Below are 22,373 nucleotides of genomic sequence, written 5' to 3'. Positions count from 1 at the left end.
TAGTAGGGAGAAAAAGTGCCACTTTGATCCTTCCTAGCGGGGAAGAAAACGCCTTTTTCCGACTAGGTGATGTGAAAAATACTTTGTTTACTTTAAACATTTACATATATAATTCGTTCAGTAAACAACTATATATATTGTCAAAAAACGTGTTAAAAACAAAAACATGTAGTATTCAAAGGAAAAGACGAAACCTAGAGGCCGATTCTGTTTAAAATCAAGTTAGATATTTTATTGTTATGATACGAATAAGAACATAAATAAGTACAAGCGCGAGTTATCGTATCATATCAATATCTAAACCATAACAGATTTTATAATCAGAATGCCGCACTTTCGATGTGACATGTGGAAACGATAGGAAATTTACAAAACTAGTTGTAATTCTATCCCTTTCGTACTTAACTCCATTCCCAAAGTGGGAGAGAGAAAAAAACTGTCGTTTTACATTAAAATTACCAATAACCTATTGTAAAAAATCTCATAACTATATTAGGCTAAAATTGTGATACCGACCATGCAATTGAAATACTCGCCAAAATTGCAATAAAAAAAGTATAATTCTTAAGTGCCTATATAGAATATGTAAATAATTTAGTTTTACCAAAGAGAACAGAGTGTATAGAGGCGGATTGTCAAAGTAAATTATGTAGCCACTGTAAATTTACTGCCATCTATCGACAGAACATAAAACTTAGAACGCCATTTGACTTTGATCCTTATTCTTTCACCGATGTGTGTTAACTTATTAAATATTAATATTAACGCCATCTACTCGACACTAGACACAAAGGTATGATGCAATCTTTTCGAATTATGGCGCCATAACCTTCAGCCTACTCTCGAGTAGATGGCGTCAATATTAATATTTAACAAGTTAACATATATCATTGAAAGAATAATGATCAAAGTCAAATGGCGTTTACAGTTTTATTCGTCTGTCGAAAGATGGCAGTAAATGTACTGTAGCTAAATAATCTACCATGACAGTAACTCTCTATTTCAAATTCTCTTTGGTTGTACATAATTACCATTTATTCTTGTGTAAATATTTATTCGGAAATAAGGCTTTAAATAAATTATTGTGAAGCATGTATTTATTTTCTAAATGTCTTAAGTTCACTTTTTTTCTTTTATTTGTTTGATTGAGAATGTTAAGCACTATTTAAGAACAATTTAGGTTAATAAAGTGTATTTATTGTTAATTTATATTTAGAACTTTTATTTCAATCCCTTTTGTTTTTCAGAGCTTAATTTCAATTTTAAAGTCATATTTTAACTTCACCATATCCAGTTGCTTAACTAATCGGGCTGATAAAAACTTATTTTTAAATAAAAAATATTATTTTTCTATAGACATATATACATTCTTTAAATATGTACAATCAATTTCTGAAAAACAGTAATGTGGAGGTTAGGTTAAATCAATTAGTCAAAACTCCCTTCTTTATTTATGATAAAAAAAATCATCCAAATTGCAAAATAAGTAAAAACTACTTTATTCTGTATACATGTTTCCGATTATTTTTGTCTGAATTAATCCGATCTCATTATTCAAATGCTCTAATTGGTCGGCTACCAGCCAATAGGGATGCGATGCGCGCGCACATGTTTAACCAGCAACGCGTACAGAGGGCGGTAGTATCGCTCGAGCGCTGCTGAGGAGATGACGTCTGTGCCGAGCGTCGCTTGGAGTATTTCTTGATAATTTTGAGAATGGCCTCTTGACATTATTTCTCTGAAATGAGAAGTTTTTTTTTTACGTAAGCGTACTAGTGTTAGACCAAGAAAAGTCTGCAGCGATTTTGATAGCCCACGCAGTGCAAGTGTTATTCTAAACGACAAACATCTATGAAATTATGATGTATGAATAACACTTGCACTGCGTGGGCTATCAAAATCGCTGCAGACGTTTCTTGGTCTGCGACGGTATAACGGTCGGAGTTTTCACCATGCCTGTCACGTTCTAACACGTATGTAAGTGCGAAAGTGACGGGCATAGTGACAGGCGATAAAATATGGAACCATGCTGCCTCCGCTGATCTTCTAAGCTTTATGGAAAACCATACTAGGAAACTTGGGTCATCGCACCAACCAAGAACCTAAGTACATACATACATCACTGGCTCAGTGACCCAAAGAGGATCTTGGCCTCTGACATAAGAGAGCGCCATTCTGCCCTATTCTGCGCCACCAAGAACCTAAGTAAGCATACTAGATTTATTTGGGAATAATCCTGTTTCTTTTCGAGGAGTTCCTTCATCAAAGAGCGCCTAGTGTAATCTACTCATCATCATCATCATATTAGCCAGAGGATGTCCACTGCACTGGACATAGGCCTCCCCCAAAGAGTGCCACAATGACGTCTTGCGCCACCGTGCCAGCGGACTCCCGCGACCTTTACCAGGTCGTCAGTCCACCTTGTAGGGGTCTACCCACGCTGCGCCTTCCAGTACGAGGTTGCCACTCGAGAATCTTTTTAGGGTTCCGTTCCCAAAGGGTAAAACGAGACCCTATCACTAAGACTCCGCTGTCCGTCCGTCCATCCGTCCGTCCGTCTGTCACCAGGCTGTATCTCACGAACTGTGATAGCTAGACAGTTGAAATTTTCACAGATGATGTATTTCTGTTGCCGCTATAACAACAAATACTAAAAAGTACGGAGCCCTCGGTGGGCGAGTCCGACTCGCACTTGTCCGGTTTTTTCTTAAGCTACTCACCTCAACAGTTTTCCAGCAGACTTAGACCCGTAGATATCACACCTGTTCATCGGTATGGTCTTCGGTATGTCTTCCTTAGCTCCGACACGGCCAAAGACAGCAGCTTTGCAGAGGCTTTCAAATAGTTGGTGTTGAAGAAAACTGCTTAGGAAGTATCTGAAAATAATCAAGACCAAAATGGTCGCATATATCTTATCTTATCTTATTGTTTTTCGGGGGCCCTTGGGGACACTTTGACCCATAGGGATCTTTGGTGCAATTACACCCTAGAAAAGATCCGTCAACTCCTGGAGAGCTTTTCCCACCATATCCATGTGTCGGATGATGGAGCTCATGGGTAGCTTTTTAAAGTCCTTTGGTTCCAGATATCATGCTCCAAAGTCCTTCATTCGTTGTCTGGCGAGGGCGTGACATTCACACATTAGGTGTTTTACTGTCTCTGCCTCTTCGCCACACATACGACAATCGATGTTGTCAGAGTGTCCCATCTTGGCCAGAATTCCTTGGCCGCATATAATTAGCCAATATGGACGGCCAATAAATAAAGTGCCCAATATATATACATATATAATTATATATAATATTTTATATACCTAAATAAACTGCATAATAATACATTCATAAAAACTAATGAAACGAAGTAATAATAGTTATAGGCCGCCCGTATTGAAAGCGAGGACCTACAACTATAATAATAGTTAAAAAAAAATATATGGACGGGTGATGCTGTGACCCGAGTTGTTTATGTTTATTTAGGTTATGGGGTGAACCGGGAATTATGAAGACATCGGTTCGAGATCGACTTCGGGCACAATAATTAAGGATTAAGGATTAAGGTGACAGAGGTACAAATACTGCAGGTATTACCGAATATATACTTAGAGCTGACTACTTTCTTGACAAAAATAGTTTTGTTATATGACAAACACCTTAAATATATACCTCTGACTTCGTTCTGCTTGATGACATGATGACGAAACCAAGACGAAACAACTAAAAAATTCTAAATAGAAATTAAACTAAGGTTAAGCTATAATTAAGCTTGACAAGAGACAGCATAGTGTAGTAACACACTTTGTATTCGAATGAGAAGGATGCTTGAGTATGAGTATACTCAAGCCATGTCGAAGGACGACTCACATTAGACCGGGCCGTGTCCGGGCCGGAGCTTTCAGAGCTTACTTTTCTATAACAGGCGATCACGTGATGCTTTCAAAAAAACCGGGCAAGTGCGAGTTGGACTCGCGCACGAAGGGTTCCGTACCATAATGCAAAAAAAAAAAAAAAACAAAAAAAAAGCAAAAAAAACGGTCACCCATCCAAGTACTGACCACTCCCGACGTTGCTTAACTTTGGTCAAAAATCACGTTTGTTGTATGGGAGCCCCATTTTAAATCTTTATTTTATTCTGTTTTTAGTATTTGTTGTTATAGCGGCAAAAAGAATACATCATCTGTGAAAATTTCAACTGTATAGCTATCACGGTTCGTGAGATACAGCCTGGTGACAGACGGACGGACGGGCGGACGGACGGACGGACGGACGGACAGCGAAGTCTTAGTAATAGGGTCCCGTTTTACCCTTTGGGTACGGAACCCTAAAAACGATGTGCCGGAAGCTCCGCGCCGGACAAGACCCGGTCGAACGTGAGTCATCCTTAACTAGTTATAATACCTTAGTACCTTATAAATGGTGTGTTATCAGGGACATGATATTTAGCCCCAGCGTCGAAACCCTCTTCACCCCTCTTCTCCGGCGGCGCTATCCCTTGCAGTTCCATCACCAACTCCCAAAACTCCTCATTCAGATCTTCCTTCAAATCCCCTTCGAAATACCTCCATCTATACTCATCTATGGCAAGCGAAAATGGAATCTGTGGTATCTTGTTTAAGGCTTGCTTTAGAAGTAACACATCATCTGTAGTTACTCCCCAGTTTGCATCTTCTAATGAGTCAAAGGAATTTGGAATCTCTTCTTTAGATGTTAGAGTTTCTTCTTCATTGGTGGTTGGTGGATTTGCTGAGTCAAATGAATTTCGAACTTGTTCGTTAGATATTAAAGTTTCTTCTTGGCTGGATGGTTTAGGGTTAATGAAAAGCAAAGAGTCATTGATTAGGCCGAGACGGTAGAGGTGTTGGGGGGTTAGTACCCCGTACATAATGGTGTCTCCGATTGTTTCGTGTAGAGCTGAGTTCGCTTGCTGGAAAAAAGAATATAGTGAGTACAGAGTGCATAATTATTTTACATAGTTTTTTCACGGAAACGTACGAACGTGTCTTGCTATTTTAGCCAGTCTCGGTACAAAAATAACTGAGGTTGACTGAAGTAGCGTGACAAATAAATATGAACGTTTCCGGGAAATTACGATGGAAAACAGTTATGTGGCCGGCCTAGCCAAGGTTACAATCGCTATCGCTTCGACAACGAAAAGCATTATGTCTCTCTATGACGCTTCCATATTAGCGCGACAGTGACAGTTGCGATTCGATCGCTACGGAGCGTAAACGATTGGCTTCTTGGCTACGCGGCCTGGTACCTGGAGCCAGATTCTGATTTAACAACGTATTACGGTTTTGATTTTATTTAGATACGAACTAGACGTTACGCTGATGGTGTAGTGACCATTACCAAGACGATCGTCAATGTCGCATCAAAACCATAACAAATTATTTAACTTGAATCTATCTCCTACACTAAATTTTTGAGTTTACTTTGGTAGTTAAGGTACTTTTAAGGGCTGATTTAGACGGCGCGCGAACTCGCATGCGATTTTAGTTACATTGCGGACTGTTGGTTACGTCCGTAATTCAACCGACCTATCAGAACCCGCAATGGTATGAAACTCGCATGCGAGTCCTCGCATTGTCTAAATCGGGCTGGGTAAGACATTTTTTGAGGTTGTTTAAACAGTCTCGTAGTAAAAACACTTACTCGAAAAATGCCAGGTTGGTTTTGATACGCCATGTAATACTGAATATGTCCCAATTCATGGTGGATTACGTACAAATCTTCAGCGTTTGACCCTGAACAATACAACAGCCTGAAAAACAGAAAAAAGGCGTGTGATTCTCAAACCGAAGGTCGAGGAAAATTTCTCCGTATACCAAAATATTGCTCTAAAAATGTTATAATAAAAAAACCGGGCAAGTGCGAGTCGGACTCGCGCACGAAGGGTTCCGTACCATAAAGCAAAAAAAAAACGGAAAAAAATGCAAAAAGAAAACGGTCACCCATCCAAGTACTGACCACTCCCGACGTTGCTTAACTTTGGTCAAAAATCACGTTTGTTGTATGGGAGCCCCGTTTAAATCTTTATTTTATTCTGTTTTTAGTATTTGTTGTTATAGCGGCAACAGAAATACATAATACATCATCTGTGAAAATTTCAACTGTCTAGCTATCACGGTTCGTAAGATACAGCCTGGTGACAGACGGACGGACGGACGGACGGACGGACAGCGAAGTCTTAGTAATAGGGTCCCGTTTTACCCTTTGGGTACGGAACCCTAAAAACTTATTTCATATTTCATAGCGGCCCATACATTCATGTAACTCAACTAAACTATGAAAAAGTATTAACACACTATCGCACTGCATCGGGACCTTGGTACGTCGCGGTGAGGTACGATAGTGTGTTACGGCCTTAACAAATCCTACAAAGTCTCTAAATAAAATTTTCGAACTGGCAATACCTGAAGTCGCCATCTTGAAACATGTCCGCCGCGGTGCCGTGACAGCGCGTGTTGGGGCTCTGCCGCTCGAATACAGATTCGCGCCAAAAAATATCTGTCATGGCGGGCAGCCCAAGTGATTGGTAGAAATCCTCCGCGTGTTTAACCTACAACGAAATACCAGTTATAATATATGTTTACTGTTTTTAGGGTTCCGTACCCAAAGGGTAAAACGGGACCCTATTACTAGGGTCTATTTCACCAGACGAGCATTTTTGTCTAATTCCCATGGAATTTTGAAATAGCAACATTACACAAAAAAAAAATACTGAGAATTTGATAAAAAATATAATAGATATGAATTTTCTTATGGGATAAAAATATTCATAAAACTATAAAAGTTATTTAAATTTAAAATTTTGGTCAGGACACGGGAATTAGTGTGTCCATGGAAATTAGATTTTACTAGGACGGAAATTAGAACACGGCACGGGAATTGTTTTCTTAACTTATTTTGGTACTTAAAACTATTATTTATGTATATATTAATCTACAATAACATACTGCAACCATACTGAAGTGGCATCGGACATATTTACCTTCTTTAATTTTAGTTTCGAACGACAAATCTACGAAAGTATGTTACACTAAAAACTACGTATTTGAATAATCCTTTCCTTTATTTTAATGGCAACTAATCTCTCTTTCTTAGTAAAATGTACATATTTAAAACAATACTTTGAGTAGTTTCGTAAACTTGTCCGCCTTTACATACAAAACTATTCATTAAAAAGTGTCATTATGTATCTGCATGTAGATAGGTACAAGGTGTATGATCTGGTATATGGTCTTATAGGAAATGATACTAAGAAATAAATAGGGGCACAGTGAGAAGAAGTTATTGTGTAAGTTAATCTGAAGAAATCGAATATGCTGCCTTCATAAATTAATAACCCAAAACATTGTTTGAACACATATGAGGTAAGGTGGGGTAAGACTATCACCGGGATAAGACTATCACTTGTATGGAATCCTCATACTGTTAGTCTTGCCCCGATCAAAATAAACTAAGTTAGTCTTACCCCGCCTTACTTTACATATAGGTATACGGGGTGTCCCTGCCCTGCGGGAAAATCTTCAAAGTGTAGGTTGGTTAAATAATTTCTCAAAAATATCATAATCTTCCTAAAAAAAAACTTGCTAAAAAAATACCCCCTGGCACTGACTAAAATAACCGACTTGGTTTCACATTACATCCCAAAACTTTTTTGTAGTAGAGTAGAAGAACTGCGTTGCGAGATTTGCATCTTTTTACATGAATTCTTTTTGATAGGATCCCATCTCTTTTTGTAGGCTGTCCTTCTTTTCGGGTAATCATACCCATACCATACTGATACTATATATATACATATCATAATACATCTTTATTCATACTCACATCGTCCATCGTAGTGTACCTTTACTTTCCCTACTAATTGTAAGAACTAAAAGGTAACGTTGTTATCGCATATATTTCTATAGGATTACAAACTTAATTATGCAGTTATCTTTAGAACGTGACTAATATTGCATTATTATTAGATTTTTATTGGCTTAGAAAGCTAAAACCTAATTACGTTTCTAATTTGGAACTTGTGGATATGCTAGAAGTACCTTAAAATAATATTGATTGAGAGTGATTGCAGTGATAAAACTAAGGGATTTTAAAGTGTATTAATTCTTAGACTACATGCTCTGCATGCTCAAATTTAATGTTATTTAGATAGAATGTTATTGAGATTTGATGGTACGGCCTTGCCACTTTGTTTTGCTCGACTTGGCGGCGGCACTGCCGTGCCCCCAGATCCTTTGTCCTTCTTCAGGCCTCAAACTATCTCCATGCCAAATATGTATTATCAAGATGATATTGTTTCAGTGGCTTAAGCGTGACAAGATAACAGACAGACAGAGAGAGATACTTTCGCATTTATAATATAGTAAGAATAGGATATATTTAATTTTTCTTGTACCTATTAGACAAGCTAATTTATAACAACTAATCTATTAAACGAGCAATTCTTATATATATTTCGGGGATCTCGGAAACAGCTCTAACGATTTCGATGAAATTTGATCATATATGGGCGTTCTCTGGGATGAAAAATCGATCTAGCTAGGTGTCTCTGGGAAAACGCGCATTTTTGAGTTTTTAGGTAGGTATATGTTTTCCGAGCAAAGCTCGGTCTCCCAGATATGTAAACTTTATACGGCTTAAGCTGTCAGCTGTCAAAGTTACAAAAAAAAACCATTGTAAATTTAATTCATTTTGTTTCATGTAACCTTAGGTACGGGTATTATAATATGTAATAATTCCAAAAATAGTTTTATGTTTATATAATATTTTAATGTTATAATATGATCAATGAATAAGGTAAGGTGGCGCAAGACTAACAGTACGAGGATTCCATACAAATGATAGTCTTACCCCAGTGTCGTCTTAGCCCACCTTGCCTTACGTATTAAAATCACCCGGGTTATTCGGGTCCACCCTGTAAGTATGTACTATAGGTACTTATACTAAAAAACCGTTCATAGATTTTTGTGTATTCTTTGAGATTTCCTTAAATGTAAAATAGAAAGATATACGTCATATTATTATTACATATAATATATATTCAATGCCAATATATATATATATATATATATAATAATAATATGACGTATACATTGCCAATTAACTTACAGTGCCCCCAATTAAAAATTTGTTGACGATAAATGTAATACTTTCTAATTCCCGTGCCACTTAATCAGCTGTTTTAGGTAAATATTCCATGGGAATTAGGGCACGGAAATTAGAATTCGTAATAAAAAAATTCGCCAAAAATTTAAATCGTGTTTAACCAAAATGTTATGTTATCGCTTACATAAAGATACATAAAGGGCTCCTAAATATGACAATTGTTATCGAAAAGCTATGTGGGAAATAAAATTTATAAGGGGCATCGAAATTAGAAAAAAATTGTCGCCCACCCGGATTCCGATATACTTATGGGATTTGCTCGAACACGCCGCGGCTTGACGTAAATCCGTTTGCTTTGAGAAACGGCCGAATACTGCCAGTACAGGTGAGGCGGGACACGAGGCGGTTCAGATACAGACGTCGGCTGTCAGAGCCCTTTGAGTTTTGCTGACGAAATTTTACTCGCGCGCTCGGACAAAATTTAAACTTCGATCACGAGTTATTTACCACAATGAAGTTAATAGTGTATGTGCTCAGTGATAGTAAATATCATCTAGTTTAAGTATTTGACACTAAATTAGTGATACTAATGTAGAATTTTTCGTAGGATTTTTCATTATGCTCAAAAGTAGATTCCGGACAGGGCACGGGAGTAGTAATTTGAGCCTTTAGGTATTTTAAAGTGTACTCTAAAAACCAATTAATCAGTGAATTCATATGGAACCCGGTGTGAAAGTGTGGCTTCTTTATGTAAAAAAAAATGGTAAGTATTATCTGATGCTAACCCGCGATTTTCATCACGGACAGAAAAAAAATCGTGTTCAGAAATTGACCCACTAAGACTCTGCTGTCCGTCCGACCGTCTGTCACCAGGCTGTATCTCACAAACCGTTGAAATTTTCACAGATGATGCATTTCTGTTGCCGCTATAACAACAAATACTAAAAACAGAAAAAAATAAAGATTTAAGTGGGGCTCCCATACAACAAACGTGATTTTTGACCGACGTTAAGCAACGTCGGGCGGGGTCAGTACTTGGATGGGTGACCGTTTTTTTTTGCCTTTTTTGCATTATGGTACGGAACCCTTCGTGCGCGAGTCCGAGTCGCACTTGCCCGGTTTTTTAAGTGACGTGATCATTATGATCCTGGTCAGCTGTATTTTTTCCTCTATTCTGATTGATCGTATAACTTCCGAGATTTTCTGTATATAACCTTTAGAACACTATAATGAAGGTGTATACAGAGTTTCCAGCTTATTCTCTCTCATTTCGAGGTAAAACCCTTAATTTTCCTTGCCCAATTATTATTAAAAAATAATTTGAATTTAAAAAGAAAGAAAGCATGACAAGACGTTGGTTAATGGGTTTCTAAGTTGGGTAGACCTGCTCCGTTGTTTATGTTTGGACCATTATACCGGGTGTGGCCTGTAATAGGAGCAAAAAATTAAACCGTAAGCTGTACTCTTCATACTGACCAACATTGTTCAGCGACTTTTAAAAATAACTTGTGGTTTGAATTTTAATACACTTTAAAGTTTATTCTAAGACGCAATGTATTGCAAATTTATTAAATTTATTTTTATTATTTATTTATTGATTTGCTCATGTTACAGGCCACCCCCGGTATAGTAAGTTTGTTTTTGTATTTACTAACACTATATAATGGATCAACGGATTCGAAATAAATAAATAATCGAATTAAAAATTATACATTTTCGGCGTACCATGTCCACAGTAGTCCAGTTAGTATTCTTGATACTCTTATCGAGGTCTATAGTCTGGGGCAAAATGAGATCAGCAATGGACTCCCAATTCTGAGACCACAAATTGCCTGAAAAAAAAGGAGTAAATTTATATTTAAATACAAATTAAATCGGGATACCTATGACTAACCATACCAAGTAATACCAAGTAAATGAGCAGGTATGGCCCCTCTCTCTGGCACTACATCGCCATACTTCTTCCTCAAGTAGTATCTCGCGACGCCATGTAGTTGTATAGTTCGTTTTTTTGAGCATTAGAAATAAGGAAATTGAAAAACACATTATAAAAATAAGTTACGGCTAATATGTAACAATTATGAATCTAATACGATCATTTATATTATTCTGCATTCACAAGTAATCGTTTTTGATTTTTAAAAAGCGTTTTTCAATTAAAAGATTTAAAAGACATGTTAAGATCGCTTACCTTCTTGCAAGTTCTTTCTAATGCAAAAAAAAACGAATTATAGGGAATACAATGGTTTATTATTACCAAAAAGAATATATAGTATAGAGGGGTCCTGTCATTGTCAATTTTGTAGTCACGGTACATTTACTGCCATCTATCGACACACGATTAAAACTTAAAATAAAATTGAAAATATATAAAATAATCAAAATATGTTTACGGATAAATTATTCTTAATTTTAATTGTTCCATACTGACCCATGTTCTTTCACTGATATGTGTTAAAATTGTTAAATACCAAACGGTGTCGTTACCGCCATCTAGCTGAGAATAGGCCAAAGGTAATGGCGCCATCTATTCGAGAATTACTTTTCCTTGGCCGTCCTAGGCACGTTTTTTTCTTAGACTTTATTTATCTTATACGGAGTTATATATATCTCTGTTATTACTTACTAAGTATATGTATAAAAGAATAAAAATGTATAACCATACCAAGTAAATGAGCAGGTATAGCCCCTCTCTCCGGCACTACATCCCCATACTTCTTCCTCAAGTAGTATCTCGCGACGCCATGGAGAAGGGAATACAAAGGTTTCACATGGTTGTAGAGGCGGCGGCAGATCAGTCGTAGGTCTGTTACTTCTGTTTCGTCTCGCCAGGTGGCGCCAATGTCTGTGTAACCTGAAAATTGAAGTTTTTTAACAACCAAGCTATCTTTTTTTTTGACTGGTGGTGTGTGGGACTCACTGCTCCTCACCCCTCTCCTGATGAGGTGAAGGGGGGAGAATTTGGCCCTACCCGCTAAACCCACTCGGGCGTTTCACCTTCTCCAGTTAAGGATAACTCACGTGAGACCGGGCCGTGTCCGGGCCGGAGCTTCCGGCGCATCGTTTTCTATGGAAAGCATCACGTGATCACCGATCATGTCATAGAAAAGTAAGCCCCGGAAGCTCCGGCCCGGACACGGCCCGGTCTAACGTGAGTCATCCTTTAACCAGTTAACCCCGAGTTAGTGAAATGGTGCAAGTGGCGCTAATTTGTTAAACTTTACAGTCTTTACATACCCAATAAAATCAAGAGGTTTTTGTAAGAAATTACATTATAAACCGACCGCTTAAATAAGTCCTCGCCTGCGCGGTACGGGGGCGACGGGGTAGGACGACTAAGGGTGGCGGGGAAGGTGCGGGCGGCAGGCATACGGCGCCCCACCCCGCCCCGCCGCCCCCGTACCGCGCAGGCGAGGACTTATTTAAGCGGTCGGTCTATAGTATTAAAAACATAAGATTTACCATTCCGTCTAGCAGCTCTGTTCTCAACATCAACCAACTCCTTATACGGTTCCTTCATCGGCGGTCCCACCTTCTCCCGCCAGGATATCCACAACCACCGCAACACTTCCTCGTTCCTAGAGAATCTCATCATTTTATCGAAATCGGCGTCGCCGTGCAAACAGAGAGAGGTCTCGGCTTTCTCGTTTACTGCCAGTTTTGCAGCTCTGGAAAAAATGTTATTTGTTTTACAAGGGTGCAAAGTGTTGTTTAACTGCTCGTGCTAATATTGATATGCAGTTTCAAAGAACGAGGGCTAAACAAAATTTCAAAAATTTGCCCCCGAGTGAAACACAAAATTTTTCACCACACCAACCAACCCGAAGCAAATATTAAATAAATGTAAAATATCAAACAAAATCAAATCCAAGTGAATGTTATTAAATATTTATCATCCAAAATCGTCATTTAAAAGTCAATTCTACCAGATACAAGCTTAAGACTTTGCCTCACATGTGAATAAAATGCAACTTTGCTATCAGTTTTTGATGTGCTTTTCCAAGATGGTGTGGTGAAAATAAATTTATGAATTCTAACTGATGACCACGACATAATTATAAAGATATAATAGCAGTGGGGAGACACTCCTCCTTTCGGGTATTCTCGGCTCCGTTCGGCTCAGCATTGCTCCGAGCAATTATTAGGGTTGGCACCACTTGACGTCCTTTTGCGTGCACGACCACAGATAAGATGACTTGAATTTTGATAACCCTAAATTGCCCAAAATAATAGTGCCATACATGAGAAAGGGATAGCATGGTTCATCCCGGAATTGCTATCAATCTTCGGTATTGTAAGAAGTGTCTTTTCTGTACCTACGATAATATTATACTGTGATAAAAGATAGATGAGTTGGAGTCTTAGAAAAATTATCCAAGCCGTTGCCTTTCGTAATGTCCAAAGAAAATACGCTCGATATCCCTAAAGGTGACAGTCCATTTCCAACGATAACAGCTGCATTACTGTTCATTTTACTATGGAAATTGACAATGACAGCGACGCGTTAAGTACTAGTAGTGCAGCTGCAGTCAGAAATGGAATGTTACCATAATGCTTTAGACCTACCTCTTTGAGTATTTAGTAACTGGAGATAACTGGAGACGCCATGGCTGTCATTTTCTGTACAAAACAGTCAGGCGATGCGGGGGAGGGGGGACACATCAAATATATGGCTAACGTCACTCCATATAAAAGTTTGCACAATTCGTGCAAAGATTTCGGCAGAGGTAAGCTCTTAAAGGCGACTCCGGATGCTCTAAGACTTACCTGAATACTCCTTCTGACTTCACATTCAGAACTCGTCTGACAGTCGCGATATATTCCAAGATGGCGGATTCCACTCCCTCCAGATCAGTTGGAGGTTCAGGTTTGTCGAAAGGAATACACACTTTAGCGTCCGAGTATATGGATTGGAGACGTTCATACAATTTGCTGATTTTCCTGGAAATATAATTGGATTTTCAATGTGTTTTATACAAATCAAACAAAGGCGTTAATAACATATAGATGGTCAAGCAAATCTTGTCAGTAGAAACAGGCGCGAAACTCAAATTTTCTATGAGACGATATCCCTTCTCGCCTACATTTTTCAAATTTGCCGCCTTTTTCTACTGACAAGATCTGCTTGACCAACTTTAAACCAAATTGCGTCGAAATATTTGCTAAAAGGAAGAGAGAGAGGAAAAGGGGCAATATCCTCCCCCCCCCCCACGCACACAGTTCACATTTCTCAACGCATAAATAGCTGAGCAAATAAAAGACGATTCACGCTAGACCGGGCCGGAGTTATAGGTTTTCGCGGGCTTGGTTTCCGCAACTCGATGTCATATTATTGCGCCTATTTTGCGTGATGGGTCGGCGGCACTATTAATGCCAACCCAACTCTACCAAGAGTTTCCGGAGCTTCGTTTTCTATGGAAACCACCACGTGATCACCGATCAGCCGTCATAGAAAATGACATGTCGGATGCCTCGGCCCGGGCCCGGCCCAGTCTATAGTCTGTATCTTTAGGTATTTAAATAAAAGTAAACAAATAATTTGTAAATGTTTCGGGTAGTTATAACATTTATTGGTTAAACGACCAAATACAAAACCGCCTGGATCAGTCGCTGAACGACCTGACTTTAACCTACATTATTTGATCAAGTAATGATCTACCCTCAACTGGCTTAAGGAGCCATTTGAGGGTAAATTTTGTTCACTCTTTTTTAAATACCTAAAGATACAGACGATAGCGTGAGTCATCCTTAAGCCGCTAGTCTTAAACATTTAAAAGAAACGTACATAGCTTCATCTACCGTGAACGTCGGGCCCCTACAGAACAAGTACGCCATCCTCCTCTCGGTCCCGTTGAGCACCTGACTCCTCTCCAAAGCGGACCCTAAACCCTACCCCCCCTCCCTCACACAGTTCACATCTCCCAACTCATAAATAGAGGAGCAAATAGGTAAAGGATGACTCACAGTGATCACCGATCAGCCGCTCGCCTCTCATGTCGGACGCCTCGGCCCAGACCCGGTCCAGTCTAGCGTGAGTACTCCTTAACCTTTTAACCGCCGAAGACATCAAGTGACGCGCGCGGCTACAGCTCAATATCAACCTTTGTGCATTCCAGCAAGGTTCACGATGGCGTTCAAAAGGTTAAGCCGCTTAAATATTTGAAAGTAACGTACATAGCTTCATCTACCGTGAACGTCGGGCCCCTACAGAACAAGTACGCCATCCTCCTCTCGGTCCCGTTGAGCAACTGACTCCTCTCCAGAGCGGACAAACTTGCGCAGCTTCTCCCTTCCCAAGCGATCCGCCGTCGCTGGTAGTTGGCAGACCTATTTAAACGCGGACCCACATCCCCCCCCCCCTCACACAGTTCACATGTCTCAACTCATAAATAGCTGAGCAAATAACGGGCGACTCACGCTAGACCGGACCGGAGCTTCTGGCGCTTCGTTTTCTATGGAAAGCACCACGTTATCACCGATCCGTCACAGAAAATTACATGTCGGATGCCTCGGCCCGGACCCGGTCCAGTCTAGCGAGTCATCCTTAACCCGCTAGTCTTAAAAATTTTCAGAAATCGTCAGGTGACAAGCAAAAGTCACTAATTACATACTAAAAAAAATTAAACAAAATTCCGACCTTTTAAAACTAATATGGTTCACTATAGCTATAAACTTGTGGTGGTAATTAGTGAGTTTTGCTTGTCACCTGACGTAATATTTTAAAGTAACGTACATAGCTTCATCTACCGTGAACATCGGGCCCCTACAGAACAAGTACGCCATCCTCCTCTCGGTCCCGTTGAGCACCTGACTCCTTTCCAGAGCGGACAAACTTGCGCAGCTTCTCCCTTCCCAAGCGATCCGCTGTCGCTGGTAGTCGGCAGACCTATTTGGAAGGAAATATTTTGCACTTCAAAACTGATAGCAAAGTTTAAACGTCAAATTTCTATGAACTGCGTGGACTATCAAAATCGCTGCAGACTTTTCTTGGTCTAACTCTAACTCACCTCAGGGGCAGTTCAATATTCTCAGGATATAAAGACGACTCCCAGGCAATCTCAGCAGCCGCGGCATTGAACTTAGTGGTGCCGTCATTAAGATGTTGAATAAAGGTGACATCAGTGCAGGAGACAGCAATGACGATCGCTAGGAGGGTCACATGTGATGTCTCTGTCCCTATAATCTGCGCGAATATTTTAAAAGAATCTCTATCTACAATAAGTGACTTACCTCAGAGGCAGCTCAGTATTACCAGGATCCAAAGACGATTCCCAGGCAATCTTAGCAGCCGCGGCATTGAACTTGGTAGTAACGTCATTAAGATGTTGGATAAAGGTGACATCAGTGCAGGAGACGGACGTGACGATCGCTAGGAGGAGTACCTTCATTTTTGTACTATGCTCGCATTATGGTTTTCCTGAAAATTAAAACAAGCTGTCCATTGTTCAGCGATATATTTCCGATTTAGTATCAAATGCAAATCATTATCCTACGAGCTGCCCCTTTTTTCGCACAAAAACTCAGCCTCGCTGTGCAGAGGGGGAACGCGGCCAGCCACCTGGGAACAATGCCTCAGGCTAATTAGGGCTAAATTTATGATTTATTTATTTTGTTATTTAATATCTGTTTTAATAAAAATCATTTAGAATCCAAATATAGTTTTAGTTTCGAAAGTGTCGCGGTTTAATAACAGATGTGCAAGTTTCGGAAACATTCCAAAAACTTGGATATTGATGACTCACGCTACAGTCCCGTTTTTTAGCATTAGAAAGAACTTCGCAGAAGTAAGCTTGTGGTTCCAAATCCGGCATTTTTAGCGGTAATAATTTGAAGTAAATTATATGTATTGACCATGCTATATTAGATAATTCAATAATTATTAACAATTAAAGAGCCTGATAAAAACTGCACGCTTGCTTCTGTGGAGTTCTTTCTAATGCTAAAAAAACGAACTATAGACCGGGCCGGGGCCAGGCCGGACCTTCCATCACTTCGTTTTCTATGGAAAGCACCACGTGATCACCGATCAACCGTCATATAAAATAACATGTTGGACGTCTCGTCCCGGGCACGGTCCGGTCTAACGTAAGTCAGTCTTAAGTAACAGTGAAACTGACATACTGGTTGATTTCGTTCTGTAAAAAAAACTGAAATATCATGAAAGAAGTAGTTTTTGTATGTAAAAACGATATTATCGGTACCACCTTCAAACCCTCAAGAAAAGAACGTCCTCCCATCTTAAACGCCGTCAACGCACTTACAACCCCTTTGGTGTTACAGGTGACCATAGGCTGTGGTAATCGCTCACCATCGGACCAATAGTCTGCTCGTTTGCCTCCCGTTCATAAAAAAAAAAACGTTTTATTAACACATTCATTGCACTAAGTGCTACAGGTTACGCTCGTAGCGCGTAGCCACGTCTTCGCCGTATGTAGCGTGTAGCCGCTACGAACAGTGTACCCGACAGTCGGGTTCTTGGCGGGGTGTTAAAATAAATTAGGTTCCCCGCGATCCCTAAACTTGAAACCCCGCAATCTAATCTCGAGTGTCAGTGATTCCTGATAGCTAACAGCGTTCATTAAAATGTACACGTTATCTGCTGTCCGTTCTGATGGACGTTTGATTAGCGGCTCGGTCACGACATTGCGCGACTTGCGACGGCGGCGGCGACAACAATACTGTCCTCCTAAGCTAAATGGGCGTATTTTCAATGAAAAGTTAATGCAAATACCGCTGTTTAGCTTAGGAGGGCAGCATAGGTTGGAGCGAGACACAGCGATGAGACCTTTCGTTGTCGCCCACCTATGGTTGTCGCCGCCGCCGTCGCAAGTCGCGCAACGTCGTGGCCGAGCCGTAACGAGGAAATAGCAGTGGAAGTTGTAGACTATTCTCAAAAATATTCTCGCGAAATTGCTGACTCACATGAGAATTTAATGCAAGTTTCCATTCAGAATGATTCCAGAGGGAACTTTCCAAAAATATTATCTGTCCGATTCGAACTTTAAAGCCCCCTCCAGACTATGCGCGTGAATCGCGGGCGAAGCCGCGAACGCGAGTATGGAGTCTAGTTCGCTGATATGCGAAATCGACTCCAGACTCGCGTTCGCGGCTTCGCGCCGCGATTCGCGCACGAGTGTGGAGCGGGCTTAAGATAATAGATCTAGAAAGGATATGGATTGGTTTGATATGATTGATAAGGACGTTATTAGAAAACTATTTCAAATGAAATGTACCAAAACCACAAACCACAAAATAAATAAAGTTTTGCAATTTTAACTTGGCCCGAGATCCCAACGTGACCCCAAATCATATTTACACATTACATAATGGTATTGAAAGGTTAATATACTATGTATAACTAGCTTTTTTTACGATTTCGTCAGAGAAAAACTTTCAACTCCTTTCAAAATTAGGGGTTGAATTAAAAAAAAAATTATAGGTAATTAAGTTTTTTTTAATCCTTAGTTTTGTTGAAAAAAAAATTGTTTTATATAAGTACCTATAGATTAATGGCTTGTTGATAAATAAATAACTTTTCCATATATTTGTATGTAGGTGGACATATTATTTGTTTTTAAAATGTTTACTAAAATATTGTAAGTACAAAATTTGTGAGTAGGTACCTAAGTATTGCAATACTTATATTAAAATATGAAAAACAAAATAAAAACGGAATAATTTAGGTATATGTACCACAATTTAGTTGTTTAATAATAATAATTTAGTAAAATTGTTTGAATTTAGTTCGGCGTGGTATTTTCTTTTTCATTATTCATTATTAAAAACCGGGCAAGTGCGAGTCGGACTCGCGCACGAAGGGCCCATAATGCAAAAAAAAAACAAAAAAAAGCAAGAACAAAGCGGTCACCCATCCAAGTACTGACCACTCCCGACGTTGCTTAACTTTGGTCAAAAATCACGTTTGTTGTATGGGAGCCCCATTTAAATCTTTATTTTATTCTGTTTTTAGTATTTGTTGTTATAGCGGCAACAGAAATACATCATCTGTGAAAATTTCAACTGTCTAGCTATCACGGTTCGTGAGATACAGCCTGGTGACAGACGGACGGACGGACGGACGGACAGCGAAGTCTTAGTTCCCGTTTTACCCTTTGGGTACGGAACCCTAAAAAATACCACTACTTAGCTGACTTTTGAGCTCCATTGAAATCTCCGTAAACTTTTCCATGAATTTGAAGATTTTCCGTAACTTGCAAATGTAGGTAGGTATATGTACAGTTCAACACGATTAGGTATGTATAGGTCAAGCAGATCTTGTCAGTAGAAAACGGCGGCAAATTTGAAAAATGTAGGCGCGAAAGGATATCGTCTCATAGAAAATTTGAATGTCGCGCTTTTTTCTACTGACAAGATTTGCTTGACCATCTATGAGTTTGCGGCGCTCGCGGTTGAGACTTTGGGTCCCTGGTCAGCCGACATGAAAACATTTATAGGAGCACTATCGGCGCGGCTGGTTGACACCACAGGGGACCCCAGGGCTGGTGCGTACCTCTCTCAACGTATTTCCCTTACGATACAGAGAGGTAACGCCGCCAGTGTCATGGGGTCCATGCCGCAGTCCGACCTGTTGGACGGGGTGTTCTTTTTATAGTTTTTTTTTTGTAGGTAAGGTAAGTATATTTTATAGTTTGTATTTTTATTTTATTTCTAGTCTTAACTTTAGTTTTAATATTGTATCTGTTGTATGTTTTTTCTTCACTTAAATAAAATTTAACATCTATAAATTAAAAAAAGATAATTTACCTTAATGTCGATTCCCACGTGAACTCGGCCGGGCGGGGATCGGTGGCGATAAGGCGAGATCGGGAGTCGCACTGATAGGGCGACAGAAAGTTATTTCCATCGTGGATTTAGGCCGGAGGCATAGCGCGAGCGATGCAGAGAAAATATGGCCAATTTATGTGACAGTGTTTTAGCGATATAGGTTCTCATCATTGACGTAGGTGTATAATATCTAAGGACGGGCTAACGAGGCACTAAAATTGGCACTAGTTCAGCGGTGTTACTCATGAATTCCAGCCAATCGTGCGGTCTAACGCAACTAGTTGCGACCAATAACGCGCGTAATGCGAACTCGTCAACCAATCGCGCGCGTGATGCGAACTCATCAAAAAATCGCGTTGTCGCGTGTCACACCGCTGTACTGGCCCCTGTCATGCCTCATTATTATTGCCCGTAAACCCAATCCCTAGATATCTACGTCAATGGTTCCCATACTAATCCAGGCCCATGCCGTTTCCCGTCAGAGCGCGGCGCGCTCATTCTGTCTTCCGTGGATGCAGTATCTATTCTGAACTCTTTTTTCTGAGATATCGTATCATCATCATTTTCCTCGCGTTGTCCCGGCATTTTGCCACAGCTCATGGGAGCCTGAGTCCGCTTGGGAACGAATCCCAAGCATTGGCGTAGGCACTAGTTATTACGAAAGCGACTGCCATCTGACCTTCCAACCCATAGGGTTTAACTAGACCTTATCGGGAGTAGTCCGGTTTCCGTACGATGTTTTCCTTCACCGAAAAGCGACTGGTAAATATCAAATGATAATTCATACAAGCTCGTAAGTTCTGAAAAACTGATTGGTACGAGCCGGGGTTTGAACCCGTGACCTCCGGATTGAAAGTCGCACGCTTTTACCGTTATGCCACCAGCGCTTCTTCTGGGATATCGTATGGTGCCTGCAATACGACCATATCGAAACATTTTATGGTTTTTTAACCAAGCGTTAGCGAAGGTCTGCGTTAAAGCTTGTGAAAAAATTGCTTTCGTATGGCCGTATGTAATGGTATCCCCTACAGGTCGAAATTTCCAACCGATTCTCGTGAAATTTTGTGAGGAGGTTTGATTATTAAATTTTTTTCCCTCCCTCACGAGAATAACTTAAAAATCAGTTTTAAGTTTTCTCGTGAGGTTTACCTATAGATCACAGAGACACTAGTTTTAAAGATTAGACCTTAATTTTTTAAATTTCTTATAAATAAAAGTATGTACCTACCTATCGTTTTTAGGGTTCCGTACCCAAAGGGTAAAACGGGACCCTATTACTAAGACTTCGCTGTCCGTCCGTCCGTCCGTCCGTCCGTCCGTCCGTCTGTCACCAGGCTGTATCTCACGAACCGTGATAGCTAGACAGTTGAAATTTTCACAAATGATGTATTTCTGTTGCCGCTATAACAACAAATACTAAAAACAGAATAAAATAAAGATTTAAATGGGGCTCCCATACAACAAACGTGATTTTTGACCAAAGTTAAGCAACGTCGGGAGTGGTCAGTACTTGGATGGGTGACCGTTTTTTTTTGCTTATTTTTGTTTTTTTTTTTTGCATTATGGTACGGAACCCTTCGTGCGCGAGTCCGACTCGCACTTGCCCGGTTTTTTAAATGGTCTTCTTAATATCTACCTGCCACTAAATATGGAACTCCGGTATTGCGGGTAAATACCCGATTTCAATACCGATATGGAGTATCGTCCGATATTGGAAGCTTTAGCCTTAAAACTATATCTTAGACTGGAAGACGGGCTTAAGGCTAAGCGCTCCCCCGGGGCGAAGTCAGTTCATCTTAATTTGCGTTTTGTTTCTCGATTCCATTACCGCGTACAAATCTCTGTTATTGGGTACATCTATTTGCGATTTATTTAATTTGGCTATTTATATGTAATGTTGCAAAATGTTTTTCCTTTTATTTTAGGAATTCACCCGGAGAGGAAAATGTCTATATAATATCACGTTAAAATTAACTGTATCAATAGTAGTGATTATACACGGTCAAGCAAATCTTGTCAGTAGAAAAAGGCGCGATATTCAAATTTTCTATGAGACGATCTCCCTTCGCGCCTACATTTTTCAAATTTGCCGCCTTTTTCTACTGACAAGATCTGCTTGACCAAGTATAGTCTACCGTCTGTCACAATTTGCTACAAAACTACCAACCTATTAGAAATTTCAAACTGGATAAGTGCGAGTCGGACTCGTTCATCAAGGGTTCCGTACTTTTTAGTATTTGTTGTTATAGCGGCAACAGAAATACTTACATCATCTGTGAAAATTTCAACTATCATGGTTCATGAGTCATGAGATACAGCCTGGTGGCAGACAGACGGACAGTGGACTCTTAATAATAGGATTCCGTTTTTACCCTTTGGGTACGGAACCATAAAAATTAAGTGTTTCAAACCATCGACACCATCGTATAAACGTACTACACAAATATTTTTTTAAATTTAATTTTAACATATTTTAGT

The 22,373-nt window shown here is 39.8% G+C and overlaps 1 protein-coding gene across 1 annotated transcript; it reads right to left on the bottom strand.

Moving 5' to 3' along the window:
• Positions 1-1,483: 1,483 nt before the first annotated feature.
• Positions 1,484-16,501, bottom strand: LOC134676915 (angiotensin-converting enzyme-like). Its single transcript, XM_063535297.1, has 11 exons — positions 16,341-16,501; positions 15,285-15,437; positions 13,878-14,051; positions 12,573-12,778; positions 11,776-11,964; positions 10,836-10,942; positions 6,413-6,558; positions 5,652-5,760; positions 4,403-4,920; positions 2,721-2,876; positions 1,484-1,738 (listed from the first exon to the last, which is right to left on the bottom strand). The coding sequence occupies exons 1-11, from the start codon at positions 16,496-16,498 to the stop codon at positions 1,576-1,578; spliced, it is 2,079 nt and encodes a 692-aa protein (XP_063391367.1). The 5' UTR covers positions 16,499-16,501; the 3' UTR covers positions 1,484-1,575.
• Positions 16,502-22,373: the final 5,872 nt, after the last annotated feature.

This window comes from Cydia fagiglandana, chromosome 25 (genome assembly GCF_963556715.1).
Source record: "Cydia fagiglandana chromosome 25, ilCydFagi1.1, whole genome shotgun sequence".
Lineage (NCBI taxonomy): Eukaryota > Metazoa > Arthropoda > Insecta > Lepidoptera > Tortricidae > Cydia > Cydia fagiglandana.
Note: the sequence above shows the minus strand (reverse complement) of the source record. Positions and strands in the feature narration are given on the sequence as shown.